At 48.7% G+C, this 22,694-nt stretch overlaps 1 protein-coding gene across 5 annotated transcripts in view; it reads left to right on the top strand.

Annotated features, from left to right (window-relative positions):
- RYR1 (ryanodine receptor 1) overlaps nt 1-22,694 on the top strand; it is a 151,636-nt gene that overhangs the window by 95,905 nt on the left and 33,037 nt on the right. For 3 of the 5 annotated variants that reach the window (XM_037730734.1, XM_037730733.1, XM_017506587.2), the window contains 13 exons: nt 817-868; nt 997-1,062; nt 3,020-3,119; nt 3,441-3,520; nt 3,617-3,693; nt 4,291-4,364; nt 5,041-5,058; nt 6,173-6,253; nt 10,937-11,025; nt 11,119-11,247; nt 11,356-11,460; nt 14,127-14,208; nt 15,369-15,556. In XM_037730734.1, coding sequence (XP_037586662.1) covers nt 817-868; nt 997-1,062; nt 3,020-3,119; nt 3,441-3,520; nt 3,617-3,693; nt 4,291-4,364; nt 5,041-5,058; nt 6,173-6,253; nt 10,937-11,025; nt 11,119-11,247; nt 11,356-11,460; nt 14,127-14,208; nt 15,369-15,556 — 1,141 coding nt within the window. The remainder of the gene's footprint in view (nt 1-816; nt 869-996; nt 1,063-3,019; nt 3,120-3,440; nt 3,521-3,616; nt 3,694-4,290; nt 4,365-5,040; nt 5,059-6,172; nt 6,254-10,936; nt 11,026-11,118; nt 11,248-11,355; nt 11,461-14,126; nt 14,209-15,368; nt 15,557-22,694) is intronic. The other 2 variants (XM_037730736.1, XM_037730735.1) reach the window with 1 other exon arrangement.

Raw genomic sequence — 22,694 nt, 5'->3', positions numbered from 1 at the left:
AGGAGTTTGAGACCAGCCTGGGCAACATGGCAAGACCCCTGTCTCTACCAAAAAAAAAGAAAAAAATAGACAAATTAGCCAGGTATGGCGGTACATGCCTGCAATCCCAGCTACTCAGGAGACTGAGGTGGGGGGATCACTTGAGCCTGGGAGGTCAAGGCTGCAGTGAGCCTGATTACACCACTGCATTCCAACCTGGCCAACCTAGCAAGACCCTGTCTCAAAAACAAACAAAACAACTCCCAGAATAGGTTCCACCGGACAGCATGGACAACATGGCCATTTCTTACCTGTCATCATGGCCACACAGATAAAAGTCCTCATTGGCCCCTGCCTTTGTTACAAGCCACCCTGGCAGTGGCCGCTTCAGCCAGCTGAGCCACACAGCCTGAGCTTGGGGAGGGTTGGCCCTCCAAAGGAAGGCCCTCCAGAAGCTCTTTTTTTTTTTTTTTTTTTTTTTTTTCCCCGAGACGGAGTCTCACTCTGTCACCCAGGCTGGAGTGCAGTGATGAGATCTCGGCTCGCTGCAACCTCTGCCTCCCGGGTTCAAGCGATTCTCCTGCCTCACGCTCCGGAGTAGCTGGGATTACAGGCACGCGTCACCACACCCAGCTATTTTTTGCACTTTTGGTACAGACGGGGTTTCACCATGTTGTCCAAGTTGATCGCAAACTCCTGACCTCAAGTGATCAGCCCGCCTCAACCTCCCAGAATGTTGGGATTACAGGCATGAGCCACCGTACCCAGCCCAGAAGCTCTTATAAGATGGGGATCCTCTCCACTGGGTCCTGACCACTCCCCTTCTTACTTCCCCAGCAAACTGGACGAGGATTACCTGTATATGGCCTATGCTGATATCATGGCAAAGGTGAGCCCCCCACACCTCATCTGGTGCAGGTTTCCCGCTCCCCACCTGCAGTGCTTGTCCACAAAAGGGGCTGGGGTGGTATAGGGGGGTCTGCTTTGTTCATCCCTTAACTGATGCCCCCTCCCCAGAGCTGCCACCTGGAGGAGGGAGGGGAGAACGTCGAAGGTGAAGAGGAGGTTGAGGTCTCCTTTGAGGTAGGTGGGCTCAGGAGGTCCTGGAGGGAAGGGATGGGGGACCCGGACTGCATGCATCTCCCATTCCTTCATTGCTCCCAGAGCAAAGGTCTGGGACACGGCAGTGACCAAGTCAGTCCTCTGGGGAGACAGACACACACACCAGTCAAACTAACAGCACAGGGTATGCACCGTGGTCATGGGGGAAAGTAAGGTCAAGGGGTCAGGGCCAAGATGGGGGAATCTCAGAGGGATAAAGCAGCCAAAGGAAGTGCCTGACCCAGCCTGCAGGAAAAGATATCAGGGAGGGCTTCTCAGAGGAGGGGAGGTCTGAGCAGAAGGATAAAAGGAGCCTGCCAGTTAAAAAGAGAAAAATGTTCCACATAGGGGGAGTAGTATGTGCCGAGGCCAGGTGGTGAGAAAGAACTAGTAAACATGCAATTCACCATCCATTCGTTCCTTGAGACAGTCTGTCTCTGTTTCTGAGATGACCGTCTCTGTGCCAGAGGCCCCTCTGGCATCTGACCAACGCTTTCTTAGGATCATGTTTTTAAATGTATAAAATGAATTCATAGCAGAGGAAACAAGTATTGAATAGCTATCCAAATCTTTTAAAGATGAATTTGAGGCTGGGCACGGTGGCTCACGCCTGTAATCCCAGCACTTTGGGAGGCAGAGGTGGGTGGATCGCCTGAGGTCAGGAAGTTTGAGACTAGCCTGACCAACATGGTGAAATCCCGTCTCTAAAAAAAAAGAAAGAATTTGTGATCCAATAATACTTGCATGTTGTTAATCTATCAAATAAGAGGATCTAAGTCTCGTTGCGGTGGCTCATGCCTGTAATCCCAGCACTTTAGGAGGCCGAGGCGGATGGATCACCTGAGGTTAGGAATTCAATACCAGCCTGGCCAATATGGTGAAACTATTAAAAATACAAAAATTAGCTGGGCATGGTGCTGTGTGTCTGTAATCCCAGCTACTCAGGAGGCTGAGGTAGAAGAATCCAGGATGTGGAGGTTGCAGTGAGCTGAGATCACACCATTGTACTCTAGCCTGGGTGATGGAGCGAGACTGTGTCTCAAAAAAAAAAAAGAAAAAAAAGATCTAGCAGTGGATCCAACAGCTACCATAACTGAGAAGCAGTGATGAACATAAGTGATATTCTGAGACATCTTGAAGCTATTCTGAGTCTCTTTTCCTGAACCAAAAGAGCAGAATTTGAATCGGAAGTGGTTCTAATTCTGCAACAATAATGTGATTTGGGAATATCTGTGATTTTTTTTTTTTTTAAGACAGAGTCTTGCTCTGTCACCCAGGCTGGAGTGCAGTGATGTAATCTCAGCTCACTGCAACCTCCGTCTCCTGGGTTCAGGCAATTCTGCCTCAGCCTTCCGAGTAGCTGGGACTATAGGCATGTGCCATCACTCTCCTGACCAATTTTTTGTGTTTTTAGTAGAGGTGGAGTTTCACCATGTTAGCCAGGATGGTCTTGATCTCCTGACCTTGTGACCTGCCCGCCTCAGCCTCCCAAAGTGCTGGGATTACAGGTGTGAGCCACTGTGCCTGGTCACATCTGTGATTTTTATTGGTGACAAAACCACAGGTTCTGCCAATATTGCTGTGATTTATGGCTTCATCGATAAAGGAAGGGAATGCTACATTTCTGTTAGAGGGTAGAAAACATAAAAATGTAACTTTTCATCATCCAGCTTCAAAGATGGCCTGGAGGTCTGTGGGCTCAGGTTAAGATTGCTGCATGCCCAGCTCTGATTTATGTAGGTCTTGCCCGATGCCTAGTCGTGTGCTAGGTACAGGAGATAAATCAAGGGTGTGAGCCCCAGGGGATGGAGGGAGCTCGTGATTGAAGGAGGGAGTCATGGATGTAGCTGGAACAGGGAGGGCAGAAATGAGAATGTGAGGGGGAAAGGCTGGGCTGGAAAGCCTGGACTTGCCCCCATGGGTCTGCCTCCCTGCTCAGGAGAAGGAGATGGAGAAACAGAGGCTCCTGTACCAGCAAGCGCGGCTGCACACCCGGGGGGCAGCCGAGATGGTGCTGCAGATGATCAGTGCCTGCAAAGGTGCTCCTCACATGTGCATTGGGCTCTTCCGAGTGCATTCATCCTGTCCTCACTCTTCCCAGCTCACCTGTTTCCTGTGAACCCATTTGCCGCCCCTCCATGCCTGTGGTGTGCACGCACACCCCAGCCCTTGCAGCTTCCCCTGGCATACCTGCCTTGCAATTTCTTACTCATCCTTCAGTTGCAGTCACCCCTGCATGTACTCCTTTGCACACTCTTCCATCCCCTTATCTCACATCCCCTGGGATGGCTGTTTTCTGGTGGCTGGAACACGCTGCCTTCCAACTGGGTGGACCATCTTTTGTCTCCCACTCCCTCTAGGAGAGACAGGTGCCATGGTGTCCTCTACCCTGAAGCTGGGCATCTCCATCCTCAATGGAGGCAATGCTGAAGTGCAGCAGGTAACAGAGGCAAAGGGACTTGGGAGGAAGGCAAAGAGAGATGGGAGGTTCCTGTGTGACTCCCAGTTTCCTCCTCCCCTGCCTCTCCCCCTTCAGAAAATGCTGGATTATCTGAAGGACAAGAAGGAAGTTGGCTTCTTCCAGAGTATCCAGGCACTGATGCAAACGTGCAGGTAGGTTCGAGTATGCCTCTTCTTTTTAAGCTCTGTTTGGTGCCTCTGCCTCCCCACTCCTGGTACCATTTCTGGTTCTAATTCTGCTCTTTTGGCCCAGGAAAAGAAACTCACTCAGAATTGCTCAAATAACAGGGAATTTATTATAAGAATTAATGTAGAACAATAGGGAGGCAAAATGTCATAGGTTTAAGAATGAGTTGCATTATGGCTTCCAGACAGTGGAACCAAAAACTTGTTTAGAATTCAGGGGGAACTTGGCAGCAGGAGATTTGGGAGCTCTCTGTTGACCCCTGTTAATATGCCTCCACTGTTGTCTGCCTGTATTGGCCTCTTGCTGCTGGCTGCCTTTTCCTACCCTCTGCAGCTTTTTGCTGATGGGTGGTTTCTGTTCTTCATTATTTCAGCTTGCACAGGGTTCATCCTGGCCAATATTATGTCCTAGCTTCTGCCAACTCTTTGTTTCCTCTTGATTTCAGCACATACATGGTTTACTGTGGCTCTCCAGCCCCCCATAGTGGGGAGCTGTCAGACCCTGGAAGAGAGGAGGGCAGAGGCTTCATCACATCCCCCCTGTCTTTCCTTTCTTTTCCTCAGCGTCCTGGATCTCAATGCCTTTGAGAGACAGAACAAGGCTGAGGGGCTGGGCATGGTCAACGAGGATGGCACTGGTGAGGCCCTCCCTTGGGCTTCCCTCTCCCCGGGACATCTTCCTTCGGGATTCCTGCCACCCTACCCCCACCTGCCATTACCCAGAGCTCCCTTCCTCCAAGACACTGGTTCCCAAGGGCTCCCTCGGGCTCCTCCCCCTGTAGTGGTCCCCCAGTCTCACTCCCTCCATCCGCCCAGGATCTCCCTCCCCATGCCCACCACCTCCTCCCATGACCAGAAGTCATTCTGACTTGTGTTCTTGCCCATCACCACATGGACCCAACCCTCCACCTGCCCCAAATGTCACGCCCTGGTTGCTGTTCTCTTATTAATGTCCCTAATCCAGGTTAATCACGTCTCCTCTTTGCCGTGTTGTGGTGTGTCTAACCTTTCCACCCCGATCCTTGCTCCTGCCTTTCCACCTGTACCTCTTCATCTCTCTCTCCCTCCCTCTCCACCTTCTTTCATTCCCTCTGCTTTTATCCTCATTTCCTACCCTCTTCCCTGCTAATCCACTTCCTTCTGTCTCCTTATCACTCTGCCTTTCTCTCTGTGGGTTGTTCCTCTCTCTGTGTGTCTGTGTCTTTCTGTGTCTTTGTCCCTGACTGTCATTGTGTGTGTTTGCGGTCTCTGTCTTCCTCTCTCTTTTTCTCTCTTTTCTCCTGCTTCCTCCTCCCATCCTGTTGGCTGCCCCAGTCATCAATCGCCAGAACGGTAATTCCCCCAGCCCACCCCCGTGCTGTGCTGCTGCCACCCACCCCTCCTAACCCCCAGCCACCCCTCCACCTGGGGGCTGAGGATCTGGGACGTGGAGGGGAGGGAAGGACCCTTCAGCAGGTGCACCTTGCCAGTGCAAAGCCTGGAGATCAGGAGTCTGGGGAATACGATTCTGGTCCCAGATCAGCCACTGAGAATACATGGGCCTGTGAACCAGCCTCTTACCTTCCCTAAGCTTCACTTTCCCCATGTGTAAAACAGAAGCTAGAGAACACTGCAAAGGTCTCTTTCCAGCTGGATATTGTTAGACTTCCAGACCCAGATTCGCAGTCCCGATGTGGAGTAATCCCCACTCCCACCTACTCTGCTGTCTGCGCTCCGACCTCAGATTGGTCGGTCAGTGGTTCCCATCCACCAACAGAATTGGTTGCCTCTGGCATCCACTCTGATTGGTGTGCGCCTGCCTCCTAAGCGCCTGCCTCCTCTGCGCCTGCTCTGGTTGGCCCATTTACAGTCTAGCCTCCTCTCCTACTGCTCTCCATGATTGGCTTCATTCAGATGTCTGTTTTGATTGGCCTTTGTTTACACTCCTCCCCTTTGCTACTCCTGGATTGGCTGCTTTCAAGGCATCTGGGCCAATTGGCTGGCTTTCAATCCCCATCCCTTATCCCAGCCCAATCTCTCCCTGCCCAGAGCCTTTGTGTGAAAGTGACCTGACCCAAACCCCCATAATCCATTAACCTCCATGGCCTGGAGGGGGGCTGAGGGCATTACCAGCTGCCTGAGTGTCTGTTAGGTCAGCAGACATTCCCAGATGTAACACAAGTTGTGACATCAGAGGGCACTGATGTAGAAAGACACTTGAGGCCTCAGCTTCATGACTCAGGGCCCCTTGGGTCTCCATCTGCTGATGTCATGGACTCTGAGATCAAGACCGCCTGGTGTCATGGATGCCCATGGCCCTCACAGTGTCTTCGAAGTGGCGGCTGCTCCTCCCAGCACCCCCATGCTTTGTGCATGCATGTGCAGTGTGCATGGGCCTTGTGCATGTGTGTGCTGTGTCTTGGCGCATCTGACCCCTCCTGGGCCCTGCCCCCTCCCTTCCACCCAGGAGAGAAGGTCATGGCGGATGATGAATTCACACAAGACCTGTTCCGATTCCTACAATTGCTCTGTGAGGGGCACAATAATGGTGAGGAGGAGGGGTGTGGGGTGGAGGGGAAGCCGAGGTTCGGGGCTGGTACAGAAGGGTTGCCTGAGTTAGTCTCCAACCCCCCTCCTCCCCCATCAATGATGACCACTCTCCAGCCAGTGTCAATCCACCTAGCTTTCAAAATCTCTTTGGAGGTCTGGCGCAGTGACTCACACCTGTAATCCCAGCACTTTGGGAGGCCTAGGCGGGTGGATTTCCTGAGGCCAGGAGTTTCAGACCAGCTTGGCCAACACGGTGAAACCCTGTCTCTACTAAAAACACACAAAAATAGTAGGGCATGGTGGCACACGCCTGTAATCCCAGCTACTCAGAAGGCTGAGGCAGGAGAATTACTTGAACCCAGGAGGCAGAGGTTGCAGTTAGCGGAGATCGAGCCATTGCACTCCAGCCTGGGCAACAAGAGTGAACCTAGGTCTCAAAGAAAAAACAAAAAAAAACCTCTGGAATTTCTGGAATCTAGCCACTTTGCTTCCCCTTCATCTCCTCTGGCCAGTCCAATTCCCCAATATCAACCTGCCAAAAACCAATTTGGCCAAAAATCAATTTGCCCAAATGGATAATTTGTCACACGCCATTTTCCCACAGGCACTCTGCAGTGGCTGCCAAAGTTCAATACATGTGATGGATTTCTGTACTTTAGGGCCAGAAAAAACCTAAAGGAAAAAACTGCCTGGCAGTTTTTTATAAAAATAAATCGAATAGATTTATTTTTAAATCTATTGTTTGTTTTGCTTATAAAATCTTTGCAGAGGGAAGATCTGTACGAAGGCCTGCAGATTCTTTCCTATCTTAAGCAAGAGTTTTGTCTTTTGTTGTGGTTCAGCCAATTTAACAAGATTGAGGATGACAGCGAATTAATTACACGACATCAGTGACGGGGAACACAGCCTGATGCAGCAAACCTAGTTTACAACTTTACAGAACAGTCAAAATTCTGCACAACAAACTTTCTACCCAGTGCCATTTCCTATAACAAACACGTACAGTCTTGAGATTGTGGTTATAACCCTTAGCAGATTATTAGGAAACCACAGACTACCCGGAAATTAACTTGCATGACAAGAATTGGAGTAATTAGAACTCTAACTTCCATAGAACCTTCACCCACTTGGTTAGTGCTCATTAAGTAATTGATTTGTAAATATCTTTAATCTTTGTTCTTTTACTTTCAACAAAGGATAAAGCATGATCCCTTTGTCTTGAATTTTCAAAAGCTCTTGTGTCCACAACCAGTTTTCAAGGGTTTGTTAAATATCTTTGTGCCATGGGATTAAGATTTTCTTTTTCCATTTTTTTTTTTTTTTTTTTTTTTTAGACAAGGTCTCACTCCGTTGCCCAGACTGGAGTACAGTGGCATGATCACAGCTCACTGCAACCTCTGCCTCCCGGATCAAGTTATCTACACCTCAGCCTCCCGAGTACATGGGTCTACAGGCATGCATCACCATGTGTGGCTGAGTTTTTTATTTTTTGTAGAGACAAGATCTCACTATGTTGCCTAGGCGGTCTCAAACTCCTGGATTCAAGCAATCCTCTTGCCTTGGCCTCCTAAAATGCTGGAATTACAGGTGTGAGCCACCATACCCAGCCAGGACTAAGATTTTCATTCTTTAATGTTAACTAAGATGGAATCAGCCGTTGGGTTTAAAATGAATTTTGTTCCTCGAGAATGTGTTTAGAAAATGAGAATGTTGTGAGCAGGAGGATTGCTGTCTCCCAACAAATTTGCATCCCAGTCCTCTGCCTAAATTCATGGCCCAATCAAATAGAAATTAGAAACACCTTTTACATCTCAGGGGCCTTGCATGTCTTGAGGAGTCAGTGCTATTCAAAGCAGACAAAAGATTTGTCTCTTGCTAATTTGCACGTCTATAACAGGTGTTTTCAGTTGGCAGAATTTTTTTTACAGGAGCTGTGTATCTTTTATTTTTGCATATAGTCCAATTTAAATTAACACAAAGGAGTTAGACAGCAGGGTTGGTGGGAAAGCCTGTACCTTTGCTCATAAAATGTTAAATATTTGAGTACGCTTTGTCTATATCATGAAACCAGGCAAAATGGGCCTTCCATTGAGCCAACCTGATAGAGTGATTGTAAAAAAGTTCAGGGGAGCCGGGGGTAATGGCTCCCATCTGTAATCCCAGCACTTTCAGAGGCTGGGCAGGTGGATCACAAGGTCCAGAATTCGAGACCGGCCTGGCCAAGATGGTGAAACCCCATCTCTACCAAAAATGAAAAATTGGCCTGGCACAGTAGCAGGTGCCTATAATCGCAGCCACTTGGGAGGCTGAGGCAGGAGAATCGCTTGAACCAGAAGGCAGAGGTTGCAATGAGCCAAGATCGTGACAGTGCCAGACTCCATTTCAAAAAAAAAAAATAATGTGCCTTGGCACAGCGGTTCACACCTGTCATCCCAGCACTTTGAGAGGCAGAAGCAGGCAGATCACGAGGTCAGGAGATCGAGACCGTCCTGGCCAACATGGTGAAACCTGGTCTCTACTAAAAATAAAAAATTAGCTGGGCGTCGTGGCACGTGCCTGTAATCCGAGCTACTCAGGAGGCTGAGGCAGGTGACTTGCTTGAACCCAAAAGGCAGAGGTTGCAGTGAGCTGAGATTGTGCCACTGCTCCAGCCTGGGCGACAGAGCAAGATTCCCTCTCAAAAAACAGAAAGGGGAAAAGAAAAACTGGGGGCGAATATACTTTCAGGGGCTGTAAAAACCTTTCTGTGCTGTGCAACATGATACTATAAACATTTAAAAAGACTTGACTGGGCACTGTGGCTCATGCCTGTAATCCCAGCACTTTAGGAGGCTGAGGCAGGAGGATCGCTTGAGCCCAGGAGTGCACGACAAGCCTGGGCAACATAGGGAGACCCCGTCTCTCAAAAAAAAAAATCATAGAATACAATAAACCTCCAATCATGTACTACAGTATAATAAACTCCAACTACCCGTCACTCAGCTTTAACAGTTTGCTGCCATAGAACAATGTTTTTTAAATAGTGGGAACCAGCCCATGAGATGTGCATGAATCAGTTTCACACAGAGGTTATCATCGTAATGGTACACTGGCATACCTGGCTAGCTTTAAAAGATACTGAGGCCCAGGTTTCGCCTCTAGAGGCTCTGGTTTAATTGATCTGGGGTTGGGCCCGAGCACTGGGATTTTTATAAGCCTCCTGTTTGTTCTCATGTGCAGTCAAGGTTGAGAGGATGAGAACCACAAATTTCTTCTTTCGTAGTTAACTAAAGCAGTACAGGATGGAAAAGAACAGAATGCATGGCACAGAGCAAGGCAGTGTGAAACTTCTGTTTCAGGAGTCCACGAATACCATTTCAGATTGAACACATGTATCAGGTCTCAATGTAAAAAGGATTTCCTACAGTAGATTGCAGTCAGAAAAGACTGAAAAATTAGCGCACAAGAATGGAAACTTCACAAGGGCAGAGGCTGGACCCACGGCTCATACCTGTAATCCTGGCACTATGGGAGGTTGAGGTGGGAGGCTTGCTTGAGGTCAGGAGTTCGAGGCTAGCCTGGGCTGGTCTCAACAAAAAGTTGTAAAACTTGGCCAGATGTGGTGGCTCACACCTATAGTCCCAGCTTCCCAGGAGGCTGAGTTGGGAGGATCACCTGAACCCAGGAGGCAATGGCTACAGCGAGCTATGATCATGGCACAGTACTCCAACCTGGGCAACAGAGGGAGACTTTGTCAAAAAAAAAAAAAAAAAAAAAATCCCCCACAAGCCCAGGAACTGTTTTCTTTCACAACTAAATCTCCAGAGACTGCAATACTGCATGACACATAGTAAGAACTCAATAAATGTAGCAAAGAATATGTGACAATCTTAATCTCATTAGCATTTAGTATACACTCGATAAAATATGTTGAATAATGAATGAATGACCAATCCTTATGTTCCCTGGCCTTTAGTAGATGCTAAATAAATATTCATTGGGTAAATGCTTGAATATTCCCGGCACATAGTAGGCATTCTATGAAATTGTTTGGAAACAAATGGGGGACTGAATCTCTATTTCTCCCTGCTACACAGTTGGTGCTTAATACATATTTGTTAGAAAAAAACGAGTGAATAAATGACCCTCCACCACATTTGACACATAGTAGGCCCTCAATATTTTTATTTTTTAATTTTGTTTTTTGAGACAGAGTTACACTCTTGTTGCCCAAGCTAGAGTGCAGTGGCACGATCTCGGCTCACTGCAACCTCCGCCTCCCAAGTTCAAGCAATTCTCCTGCCTCGGCCTCCCAAGTAGCTGGGATTACAGGTGCCCACCACCACGCCTGGCTGGTTTTGTGGTTTATTTAGTAGAGACAGGGTTTCACCATGTCAGCCAGGCTGGTCTTGAACTCCTGACCTCGGGTGATCTACCCACCTTGGCCTCCCATCATGCCTGGGATTACAGGCATGAGCCACCATGCCTGGCCGGTATTTTTAGATAAATGAATAAATGATCATCCATCTTTCTCTGACACATAGTAAGTACTTGATAGTCATTAAACAAATTGATGATTATATGCCTTCTGGCATATGATAGGTACTCAACACGTGAGTATTGCATAAATGAATAAATGACCCACTGTTCATCTCGCCTAGCACATGGGAGGTGCTGAATGAGTGACTTTTCATCTCCTCAGATTTCCAGAACTACCTACGGACACAGACAGGGAACACAACCACTATTAACATCATCATCTGCACGGTGGACTACCTCCTGCGGCTGCAGGTGAGGACGTGAGACGGTTCAGGTGTGACTTGGGTCGGGGCTGCCAGACCATGGTCGCCCCCAGCACCCCCTCACCCCCTGCCTGCCCCCCAGGAATCCATCAGCGACTTCTACTGGTACTACTCAGGCAAGGACGTCATTGAAGAGCAGGGCAAGAGGAATTTCTCCAAAGCCATGTCGGTGGCTAAGCAGGTGTTCAACAGCCTCACCGAGTACATCCAGGTGGGGCGCGCCCCTCGGAGGGAGTGGGAGGGGCGGGGGTCCCGCATCGCCATCCCTGATCCTTTCTCAGGGATTCCCTTCCTGCTCACACGGCCCTCTGCCCCCCAGGGCCCCTGCACCGGGAACCAGCAGAGCCTGGCGCACAGCCGTCTATGGGACGCGGTGGTGGGATTCCTGCACGTGTTCGCCCACATGATGATGAAGCTCGCTCAGGTTCGAGCCCCTCTGGTCTCCATCCACCTGTTCCCGGCCGTCCCCCAAGTGGTCTGTTTCCAAGTCTTGCCCCATTGGTCAGTTCGTCACCCAAATGCTCTTGGCATGTTCCAGACTGTTGCCCTCCCAGTGGCCAAATCCATCCTCCTTCTGGATTGGCTCTCTGCCTTACCCCACCTCCTCCTCTGCCCCCCTTATCGGCTGGTTTTCCATCTACGCTTGTCGTTGATCTGACGTTTGGGCCCCTCCCCAATGGTCAGAGCTCCTCTATGATTGGTTAGTGTTTTTCTCTCTGATGAGGTCATCTCAGATGTGGACAGTCCTTCGGGTAGGATGGGGCTGGCTTCTAGATTAGAGCCTGGGGCTGAGGAGGTGTTTTGCTTCTTTATCTTGCCTGCGGCAGATGACACCCATATCAGGCATTCATGATGTAAGGTCCCTGTTGAGCCCTATCTCCCATTTCCATAATCCTTGTGTTCCTCTTTCCCTCACCCCTTTGCAGCCTTGCCAGTGTCTCACAAACACTTAATCCATTTGCTCTGCTTCTGTCTGGTAACCATATTCAAAGCTGCCATATACTGTTGCGCAGGTTGTGCACTGCACAAAGGCACAATCTCTGAGGGCATCCACATCCCACAAATCATAACGATATTGGTGTGTTCAATGCAATAGTTTAGTTTTCCAGCAGATGGCAGTAAAGTATCCAGTATACTATAACTTCCCAACAGGAAGAGTTTTAGGGGGTGCCTTTTTTTCTAATTTGCCCAAAGGTGCCCCAAGGACTGACAGAAACCCTAACTGGTGTCATCTGACTTTTTAAAAGGAGTTGAACTTAGAATGCAATTCCTCCGTGTCACAGCCGCTAAAGTTGTGCTGTTGGCATCATCCTAAAATTCTAGAGAGTGTTGGTATCATCGTGTAGAATTCCAAATCCTACAGGACTAATTCATCCGCCACTATCTAGTCTAGGTTGCAAAAGCTAGAAATCCAATGCAAAGCGGTGGTTTAGGATTAAGAAAAATAAAAATAAAGAATTTATCAGTTCGTATCAGAGATCCAGGGCATAGAGTGATATCAGCAGAACTGTCTCCTCTTTGACTGCATTTGCAAGCCGGCTCTCTCCCTGGGCTGGAAAAAAACGGTGCCTCAGGCTCCTATCCACCCCACTTCTTAACAGCCCCAGAGGGAAAAGAACTCCTCTTTCCTTAGAGCTCTAAGAAAGAAACCGTGAGATTCTCTTTGACTGGCCTTTTGGGTCACATGTCCCTCCCTGAGCCAATCACCATAGCCTTGGGAAAGAAGGCTCTGATTGGCCGGCCTGGTCATAAACCCACCTATAGAACCAGGAGGTTTGCTCCATAGGCTTTGACTGTGGGATGGGAGATTCCACAGACGAAAAGTGAGGGATTATTCATAGAGGAGGGGGAGGGCTGGGCGTGGTGGCTCACGCCTGTAATCCCGACACTTTGGGAGGCCGAGGTGGGCGGGTCACGAGACCAGCCTGGCCAATATGGTGAAACTCCATCTCTATTAAAAAAAAAAAAAAAAAAAAAAAAAAAAAAAAGGCCGGGCGCGGTGGCTCACGCTTGTAATCCCAGCACTTTGGGAGGCCGAGGCGGGTGGATCATGAGGTCAAGAGATCGAGACCATCCTGGTCAACATGGTGAAACCCCGTCTCTACTAAAAATACAAAAATTAGCTGGGCATGGTGGCGCACGCCTGTAATCCCAGCTACTCAGGAGGCTGAGGCAGGAGAATTGCTTGAACCCAGGAGGCGGAGGTTGCGGTGAGCCAAGATCGCGCCATTGCACTCCAGCCTGGGTAACAAGAGCGAAACTCTGTCTCAAACAAAAACAAAAAAAAAAACAAAAAAAATTAGCTGGGTGTGGTGGTGCGAGCCTGTAGTCCCAGCCACTCGGGAGGCTGAGGCAGAAGTTGTGCTTGAACCCAGGTGGTGGAGGTTGCAGTGAGCCCAAATTGCGCCACTGCACTCCAGCCTGGGCGACAGAGCAAGATTCCATCTAAAAAGAAAAGAAAAGAAAAGAAATTACCGCTTTGTGAGCCAAAAGTGATCCAATGTTGGCAATTTTATGTGACTCAACCTAACATAGATGGGGCCGTGAGCCAACACCTTGTGTGGGAGGTTTCTATGGGTCCTATACCATGGCCCCAGGTTCCCCCAGACAGCGTACCAGAAAGCACACGCTGCCTCCCCAGCCTTCCTGCTGAGTTCGGAGGCCCACTCTTGCCATCACACATCATAGCCAACATGCATCTGTCAAGCCCACCATAGGCCAGGCCGTGCTGGGCTCACATCCCTCCCCAGGCCTGGATCTCTGTCCCCAGCGTTTCTCTCTGTCTCTTGTCTCTCTGGCCCACATGTCTGCCCCGCAAGCCTCCCAGTCCTCCTTGTCGGCCAGCCCCTTCCCCCTACCCATCAGCTATCGGGCCCTTCCCCCAAGTGCCAACCCCACCCCACAATCTTGTCTCTCTGTCCCTCCCCTGCTTCCGAGGAACATGTCTGGACTCGGGTCCCCTCGGAGGTAAGAGGGAAGAAAACAGGGGTTTAGGCCCTGCTGGGTAGGTGAGGAGGGGCAGAAGCAACAGAGGTGGGGGAGGCGTCTGCAGAGACCAGCCATCACCGAGCTGGGGCATGGGGTCTCTAGGACTCAAGCCAGATCGAGCTGCTGAAGGAGCTCCTGGATCTGCAGAAGGACATGGTGGTGATGCTGCTGTCGCTACTGGAAGGTAAGCACCCCGGGTTGAGGGGGAGGGGACAGTAAAAAGGTTCGGAGAAGCCTGAGAATGGCCCTCTGAGACCCGGGAGACCCTAACCCTCAGCCCCACCTGATGTCATGTCAAGATCCATGGGTTGATGAAGAAGCCACAGTAGGGCAGACGCAGTGGCTCACACCTGTAATCCCAGCACTTTGGGAGGCTGAGGCGGGAGGGTCACCTGAGGTCAGGAGTTTGAGACCAGCCTGACCAACATGGATAAACCCCATCTCTACTAAAAATATAAAATTTAGCTGGGCGTGGTGGTGGGTGCCTGTAATCTCAGCTACTGGGGAGGCTGAGGCAGGAGAATTGCTTGAACCCCGGAGGTGGAGATTACAGTGAGCTGAGATCGTGTCATTGCACTCCAGCCTGGGCAACAAAAGCAAAACTCCATCTCAAAAAAAAAAAATCAGAAGGTTCCCCTTAAACATCAAGATTTCCAGCTTTTCTTGGAAAACTTTAAGCTTCAGTGACCCTGAGTTCATATTCTCCCTAGCAAAAATTAGCTGGATTAGATTAAATAACTTAATCATATCAATGTCCTGGGCTGGGCGCAGTGGCTCACACCTGTAATCTCAGCACTTTGGGAGGCCAAGGCAGGCAGATGATCACAAGGTCAGGAGATCAAGATCATCCTGGCTAATACAGTGAAACCCAGTCTCTACTAAAAATACAAAAAAAAATAGCCGGGCTTGGTGGTTTGAGCCTGTAATCCCAGCTACTCAGAGGGCTGAGGTGGGAGAGTCGCTTGAACCCAGGAGGCTGAGGAATTACAAGCACGTGCCACCAAGGTAGAGATGGGGTTTCACCGTGTTGGCCAGGCTGGTCTCAAAGTCCTGGCCTCAAGTGATCCACCCGCCTCAGTCTCCTGAAGTGCTGAGATTACAGGTGTGAGCCACCGTGCCTGGCCTGTCATCATTATCTTTACTGGGGAGGTAGGCAAGGGCAGTATCAGCCAGGTTGGCACAGGAGGCTGACACAGGTCAGAAAGGGACTGGTTGGCAGGAGGCTGCGGCTAGCCAGGGACACTCCGCCAGCGCTGGTGGCTCCTGGGCTGGAAAGCGAGGCAAGCCCAGTGGGGCCGCAGAAGAGAGTGTCCGTAGGCCACACTGACCTGGGACTGCCTGCAGGGAACGTGGTGAACGGCATGATCGCCCGGCAGATGGTGGACATGCTGGTGGAATCCTCGTCTAACGTGGAGATGATCCTCAAGTTCTTTGACATGTTCCTGAAACTCAAGGACATTGTGGGTTCTGAAGCCTTCCAGGACTACGTCACAGATCCCCGTGGCCTCATCTCCAAGAAGGACTTCCAGAAGGTGGGTGCGGGGCACCATGTGGGTCAGCCATACCCTTCCGGCTGCCTGCCTCAGGCAAGAGACATCTCTACGAGCCTCTCACTCTTAATTGTAAAATGAGGTTAAAGCAGTCTTGGGTTATATGCATTCTGTTTTATTTTATTTTAGCGGCGAGGGCTCTCTCTGTTGCCCAGGCTGGAGTGCAATGGCGTGATCACAGCTCACTGCAGCCTTGACTCCCGGGGCTTAAGCGATCCTCCCACCTCAGCCTCCTGAGTAGCTGGGACTACAGGTGTGTGACATCACACCTGGCTAATTTTTAAATTTATTTTTCGTAGAGATGTGATCTCACTACATTGCCCAGGCTGGCTGGTCTTGAATCTTGGGCTCCAGCAATTCTCCTACCTCAGCCTCCCAAAGTGCTGGGATTATAAACATGAGCCATCTCACTCAGCCCCTTGGGTTATCTTGAGGATGAAACGCATTAACACAAATGAGAACTGTTATCACTCTTATCTGTATCAGTGGTCACAACGTTGTCACTGTTGTGAATAGGCATCAGTTATTCCATCGATAAACATTCACTGGCTTTATTCTCTTGTGTGGGGCTTGTGGTGACACTATCGACCCATCAATAACCAATTTTTGTATTTTTAGTAGAGACGGGGTTCCACCATGTTGGACAGGCTGGTCTTGACCTCCTGGCCTCAGATGATTCACCTGCCTTGGCCTCCCAAAGTGCTGAGATTACAGTGTGAGCCACCGTGCCCGGCCTTAGATCTTATTTGATAGATTAACAACACACAGTATTATTGGATCACAAATTCATTTTTAAAATATTTTGAGAGCTATTCAATACTTGTTTCCTCTGCTATGAATTCATTTTATACATTTAAAAACATGATACAAGACTGGGTGCGGTGGCTCATGCCTGTAAACCCACCACTTTGGGAGGCCAAGGCAGACCGATTACGAGGTCAAGAGATCAAGACCATCTTGGCTAACAGAGTAAAACCCTGTCTCTACTAAAAATACAAAAAGATTAGCCAGGCATGGTGGCACACGCCTGTTGTCCCAGCTACTCAGGAGGCTGAGGCAGGAGAATCCCTTGAACCCGGGAGGCGGAGGTTGCAGTGAGCCGGGATCCCGCCACTGCACTCCACTTGATAGAATGAGACTTCATCTCAAAACAAATTAAAAAACCCATGATCCTGATTAAGGTTTCACCAGATGCCAGAAGGGACTGTGGCACAGAAGCAGTTGTCTCAGAAACAGAAAGCCCGCACCTTCGTGGGTTTGTAGTCTGATGTGGGGGTCAGTCACTAACTAGACCATTCCAAGTCTAAATAATGTAGCCGCTAGGAGAGATGTGATGGAACTTCCTTTTTCAGAAACCCGCTCATCCTCCTCGATCCACCTCTCCCATCCTAACTCTTCCGTCTTTTCTTAATGCAGCCCTGGACAAGTCACTGTCTTCCCTAAGCCTCAGTTTCCTCCTTTTTAAAATGGGGATAGAATAATCACATTAACCATTAACTAATGGCAGAGTGCGGTGGCTCATGCCTATAATCCCAGCCATTTGGGAGGCCGAGGCAGGAGGATCGCTGGAGCCCAAGAGTTCAAGATCAGCCTGGGTTCTTGCAGTAAAAAAGCCTAAAGCAGAGTTAAAAAAAAAAAAAAAAAAAAAAAAAAAAAAAAAAAAAAAAAAAAAAAAGACCAGCCTGAGACCCTGTATCTATAACAATAAAAATGAAACAATTAACTATTGTGAGGATGGGCAGTGTGGGCAGTACCTGGAATATGGCGAGTGCTCCGGAGATATTGGCTGCTCTTATTACTGCCTGATCTTTACTGTCACCATTTTGCTAACTTTTTATTTTGAAATAACTCGGGTTTATAGAGAAGTTGCCAGAACAGCACATAGAATTTCTGAATACCCTTCACGCACGTTGTCCCAGTGTTGACTATTTACTCCACCACGATTTCCCTTTACTTTTTTCTTTTCTTTTTTTTTTTTTGGAGTTGGCTAGGCTGGAATGCAGTGACATGATCTTGGCTCAGTGCAACCTCCGCCTCCTGGGTTCAAGTGATTCTCCTGCCTCAGCCTCCCGAGTAGTTCGGATTACAGGCGCCCGCCACCACACCCGGCTAATTTTTTTTTTTTTAATATTTTTAGTAGAGATGGAATTTCACCAAGTTGGCCAGGCTGGTCTCGAACTCCTGGCCTCAAGTGATCAGACTGCCTCAGCCTCCCAAAGTGCTGGGATTAATAGCATGATCCACCTGGGCTGGCCAATTTCCCTTTACTTTTAAACACTTCAGTGTGTATCTCCCAAGAACAAATTCATTCTCTTACCTAACCACAGGACAATTATGCAAATCAGGAAATTAACATTGACACAGTGCTGCTGTCTAATCCCAGAGGGTATTCAATTGCCCTTGTTGGAGAAATTTCTTTTGTCAATGTCTTTTCTTTGCCAACCCAGAACCGGGGATCACATTTAGGTATTCTGTCAGTTCCTCCTTCAGTCTGGAATTGTGCCTGAGTCTGTCTTTATCTTTCCTGACACGTTTGAAGAACAGAGGCAAGCTGTTTTGTAAAATGTCATTCAGTATGGGCTTGTCTTGAGTTTTCTTCATTATTAGACTAGGGCTATGCCTCTTTTGCAGGAATATCAGAGAAGTAATGTGTCCTCACATTACTTCTCAGGAGGCACATGGGGTTTCTTCCCATTACTGTTTATTTACTTATGTATTTGTTTTTAGAGTCAAGGTCTTGCTCTATTGCCCAGCTGCAGTGCAGTGGAACAGTCCTAGCTCACAGCAGCCTTGACCTGGGGCTCAAGCAATCCTCCTCCCTCGGCCTCCCAAAGTGCTGGGACTACAGGTGTGAGTCACTGCCCCTGGCCGACTGCACTCATTACTGTTGTTGTTAACTTGGGTGGCTTGGCTAACATGGTGTTCATCAGGGACTCCACGATGAAGTTACTGTCCTTCCCTTTGCAACCAGTAAGTGTCTTGTGAGGACATAGTTTGAGGCTATGTAAATACCCTGCTCACTCTAGGTCAGCATCCATTCATGACTCTTCTCTGAAACAATTTTTCCTCTAACAGCTGACAAGTGGTGGTTTTCTAATTTCACCATATGCTTTACCATCATTAGGCACTGTAATGAGTTTACTGTAAGAAAGAGTTTTCCTTCTTGTCCATTTCATTTACTCATTCATTTATATCCGTGTGGACTCATGGCTTTTTATTCTATGGGTTGCAGCCATTACTGGCCATCTGCACTTAGGTAAACTCAGGGTTCCCTGAGTGAAAAAGTGCCCCTTGTCTCCCAGTTGTCCCCCAAGAGCTTCCCTGTGTCTCTACCAACAGCTTGCAAGTGTCTTCTGCCCTTGATCACTCCGTTCTCACCTCCCACCCCTTCCCTGATTCATGACTTGCCGAAACTCCTCTGACCAAGATCATCAGTGACCTCTTTACCTCCGACTCTCCCTTCTGGCTTGCCAACTTGGCAGCCTTTGTCACCGTTGGCCTTTTCCTTTTCCTCCCCAACTCTGAGGGGCGATGCCTGCTTCCCTGAGCCTGAGCCTCACATCCCTGGGACCCTGCCTCCCACCCAGTCCCTCGTAGCCTCTTACCTGTCACTGTGCCTGAGCCCTCCACCTTTGTGAAGAGCTCATAGTTATCATATCCTTACTCTGTACCTTGTGTATAAATGAATTAGCTCATTTAGTCCTTACAGCAACCCTACATGGTAAGGACTGCGTTTTTGTTTTGTTTTGCTTTTTTGAGACAGGGTCTTGCCCTGTCTTCCTGGCTGGAGTGCAGCGTGTGATCACGACCCACGGTAGCCTCTGCATCCCAGACACAGGTGGTCCTCCTCCCTTAGCTGTCAAGTAACTGGGACTCCCAGGTGTGTGCCACCACACCTGGCTAATTTTTTTTTTTTTTTTTTTTTTTTAGACTCGGGGTTTCACATGGTGCCCTAGCTAGTCTTGAACTCCAGGACTGAAGCAATCCACCCACCTCAGGCTCCCAAAGTGCTGGGATTACTAGCATGAGCCACTGTGCCCAGCAGGACTACTTTTTATTCCCATTTTATGGATGTGGAAACTGAGGCACAGGGAGAGGAACTGACATGCTCAGGGTCACCTAGCTAATAAGTGACAAAGCTGGGGTTAGACCTCAGGCAGTCTGGCCCCAGAGTACACTGCCTCCAGATTCATCCGTTAATCTGGTCTAATCAATAGTCAGTGACCACTGCCTGGGAGCTGGGCCCTGGCTGGAAGTCTCAGCCCTATTCTTGAGCCTGGGAGGTTTAGGGAGAGAGTCTGGGGTGGCTACAAGAAAAGCAAAAAGCATTTGCTGGCGCTACAGTGCACGTGATTCATAACTGAAGATGAGTAATGCTCTCTCCTGACCGGGACTGCACAGATCACAGGGTTTAATGTCACTGCCTGACATTTTACAGCTCAACATCTTTTACACACAGTTACAATCTGCAACTGGGAAAAGTGCAGTCATTTTATTTTTTGAATATAGAATTATTCACGATTTTTAAAATCAAAATGTGGGCTGGGCGCGGTGGCTCATGCCTGTAATCCTAACACTTTGGGAGGCTGAGGCAGCAGATCACTTGAAGTCAGTTCAAGACCAACCAGGCCAACATGGTGAACACCCCGTCTCTACTAAAAATATAAGAATTAGCTGAGCGTGGTGGTGGGTGCCTATAATCCCAGCTACTCAGGAAGCTGAGGCAGGAGAATCGCTTGAGCCTGGGAGGCAGAGGTTGCAGTGAGCCCAGATTGCACCACTGCACTCCGGTTGGGCGACAGAGTATGACTCCAACTCAAAAAGTCTAAATATAGCTAGGTTCTGTGGCTCACACCTGTAATTCCAGCACTTTAGAAGGCCAAGGTAGGAGGATTGCTTGAGGCCAGGAGTTCAAGACCAGCCTGGACAACACAGCAAGACCCTATCACTACAAAAAAATCAAAAAATTAGCTGGATGTGGAGGTGTGCACCTGTGGACCCAGCTCCTCAGGAGGCTGAGCTGGGAGGCTCCTTTGAGCCCAGAAGGCCAAGGCTATAGTGAGCCATGATTATGCCATGTAGCACAATCTACCATGTGGGGAAGCCCTTTCCTTAGCTTCTTTTGTAGCCTTCCAGCATTTTTTTTTTTTTTTTTTTTTTTTTGAGACAGATTTCACTCTTGTTGCCCAGGCTGGAGTGCAATGGGCGGTCTCAGCTCACCGCAACCTCCGCCTCCTGGGTTCAGGCAATTCTCCTGCCTCAGCCTCCTGAGTAGCTGGGATTACAGGCACGCACCACCATGCCCAGCTAATTTTTTTTGTATTTTTTTAGTAGAGACGGGGTTTCACCACGTTGACCAGGATGGTCTCGATCTCTTGACCTCGTGACCCACCCGCCTCGGCCTCCCAAAGTGCTGGGATTACAGGCGTGAGCCACCGCACCCGGCCTAATTTTGTATTTTTAGTAGAGACAGGGTGTCTCCATATTGGTCAGGCTGGTGTCACACTTCTGACCTCAGGTGATCCGCCCACCTCAGCCACCCAAAGTGCTGGGATTACAGGTATAAGCCACTGCGCCGGCCCCTTCAATCATTTTTTTTTCTTTTTTTTCACCAAAGGCACTACACTGGACCTTCCATCATTTTTTAAATGTAAAAACAAACAGATATTCTTGTTTTTCTCATTTTGTATATAGTAGGGATAATTTCACTGGTCTGTATTATTTAACAACATATCCTGGAGACATAGGAAGCTTCCTCATTCTTTTTTACAGGTGTCCAATATTCCACTCTGTGTGTATATTACAGTTTATTTGCTATTCCTTGTTGATGGACACTGGCTTTATTCCCAATGTTTTACTACGACAACCCATGCTGCAGTCAGGCCTGCCATGGATAGTTGTACAAGTTGTGCACTGCACAAAGGTGTCATTTATAGCACAGACATTTTACGTTTGTACATGTATTACTGCAGAATTCCAGAAGATGGAAGGAAACGTGCTGAGGAAGGCTGTAGTATTTGGGCCTAGAGCAATGCTGGCTATAACAATTACTCTTGTTATACAACATTCTGTACCTCATGTGTGGTTCATCTCAGAGGATAAATTTCCCGAAGTGGGACAGGCGGGTTAAAGGGTAAACGCATTTGTCATTTGGACAGACACTGCCCTCCATTTTTCTCTCATGAATAACACATGAATGTGCCTGTCTCCCCACAGCCTCACCACCAGACCACACTGTCAGATCTTTGGATTTTTGCCAATCTGATAGGTGGAAAAATGGTATTACAGTGTAGTTTCAATTTTTTTTTTTTTTTTTTGAGACAGAGTCTTGCTCTGTTGCCCAAAGTGGAGGTCAGTGGTGTGATCTTGGCTCACTGCAACCTCTGCCTCATGAGTTGAAGTGATTCTCATGCCTCAGCCTCCCAAGTAGCTGGGATTACAGGCATGTGCCACTATGCCTAGCTCATTTTTGTATTTTTAGTAGAGATGGGGTTTTGCCATGTTGGCCAGGCTGGTCTCAAACTCCTGAGCTCAAGTGATCTGCCCGCCTCGGCCTCCCAAAGTGCTGGGATTCCAGGTGTGAGTCCCCACACCCAGCCTGCAGTGTAGTTTTAATTTACATTTCTCAGATTATGTGTGCAGTTAAGCAGCCTTTTGTGTCATATCTTTTGTATTACTTGTTCTGTGAACTTACCATATCCTTGGTTTATTTCCATTAGGATGTTAGTATTTTTCTTCTTAATTTCTAGAGGCACTTTATATATTAGGCTGATAGAACTTTGTGATAAGAGTTCCCTATTTTTTCCTTTTTTTTTTTTTTTTGAGACAGAGTCTCGCTCTGTCATGCAGGCTGGAGTGCAATGGCGCGATCTCGGCTCACTGCAACCTCCACCTCTCGGGTTCAGGCCATTCTTCCTGCCTCAGCCTCCCAAGTAGCTGGGATTACAGGTGCCCACCACCATGCCTGGGTCATTTTTGTACTTTTAGTAAAGACAGCGTTTCAGGCCGGGCGCGGTGGCTCACGCCTGTAATCCCAGCACTTTGGGAGGCCGAGGCGGGTGGATCACAAGGTCAAGAGATCGAGACCATCCTGGTCAACATGGTGAAACCCCGTCTCTAC

The sequence above is a fragment of the Cebus imitator genome, unplaced genomic scaffold (assembly GCF_001604975.1).
Source record: "Cebus imitator isolate Cc_AM_T3 unplaced genomic scaffold, Cebus_imitator-1.0 Scaffold356, whole genome shotgun sequence".
Taxonomy (NCBI): domain Eukaryota; kingdom Metazoa; phylum Chordata; class Mammalia; order Primates; family Cebidae; genus Cebus; species Cebus imitator.
The sequence above is the reverse complement of the archived record's forward strand: the minus strand, read 5'-3'. Positions and strand labels throughout refer to the sequence as shown.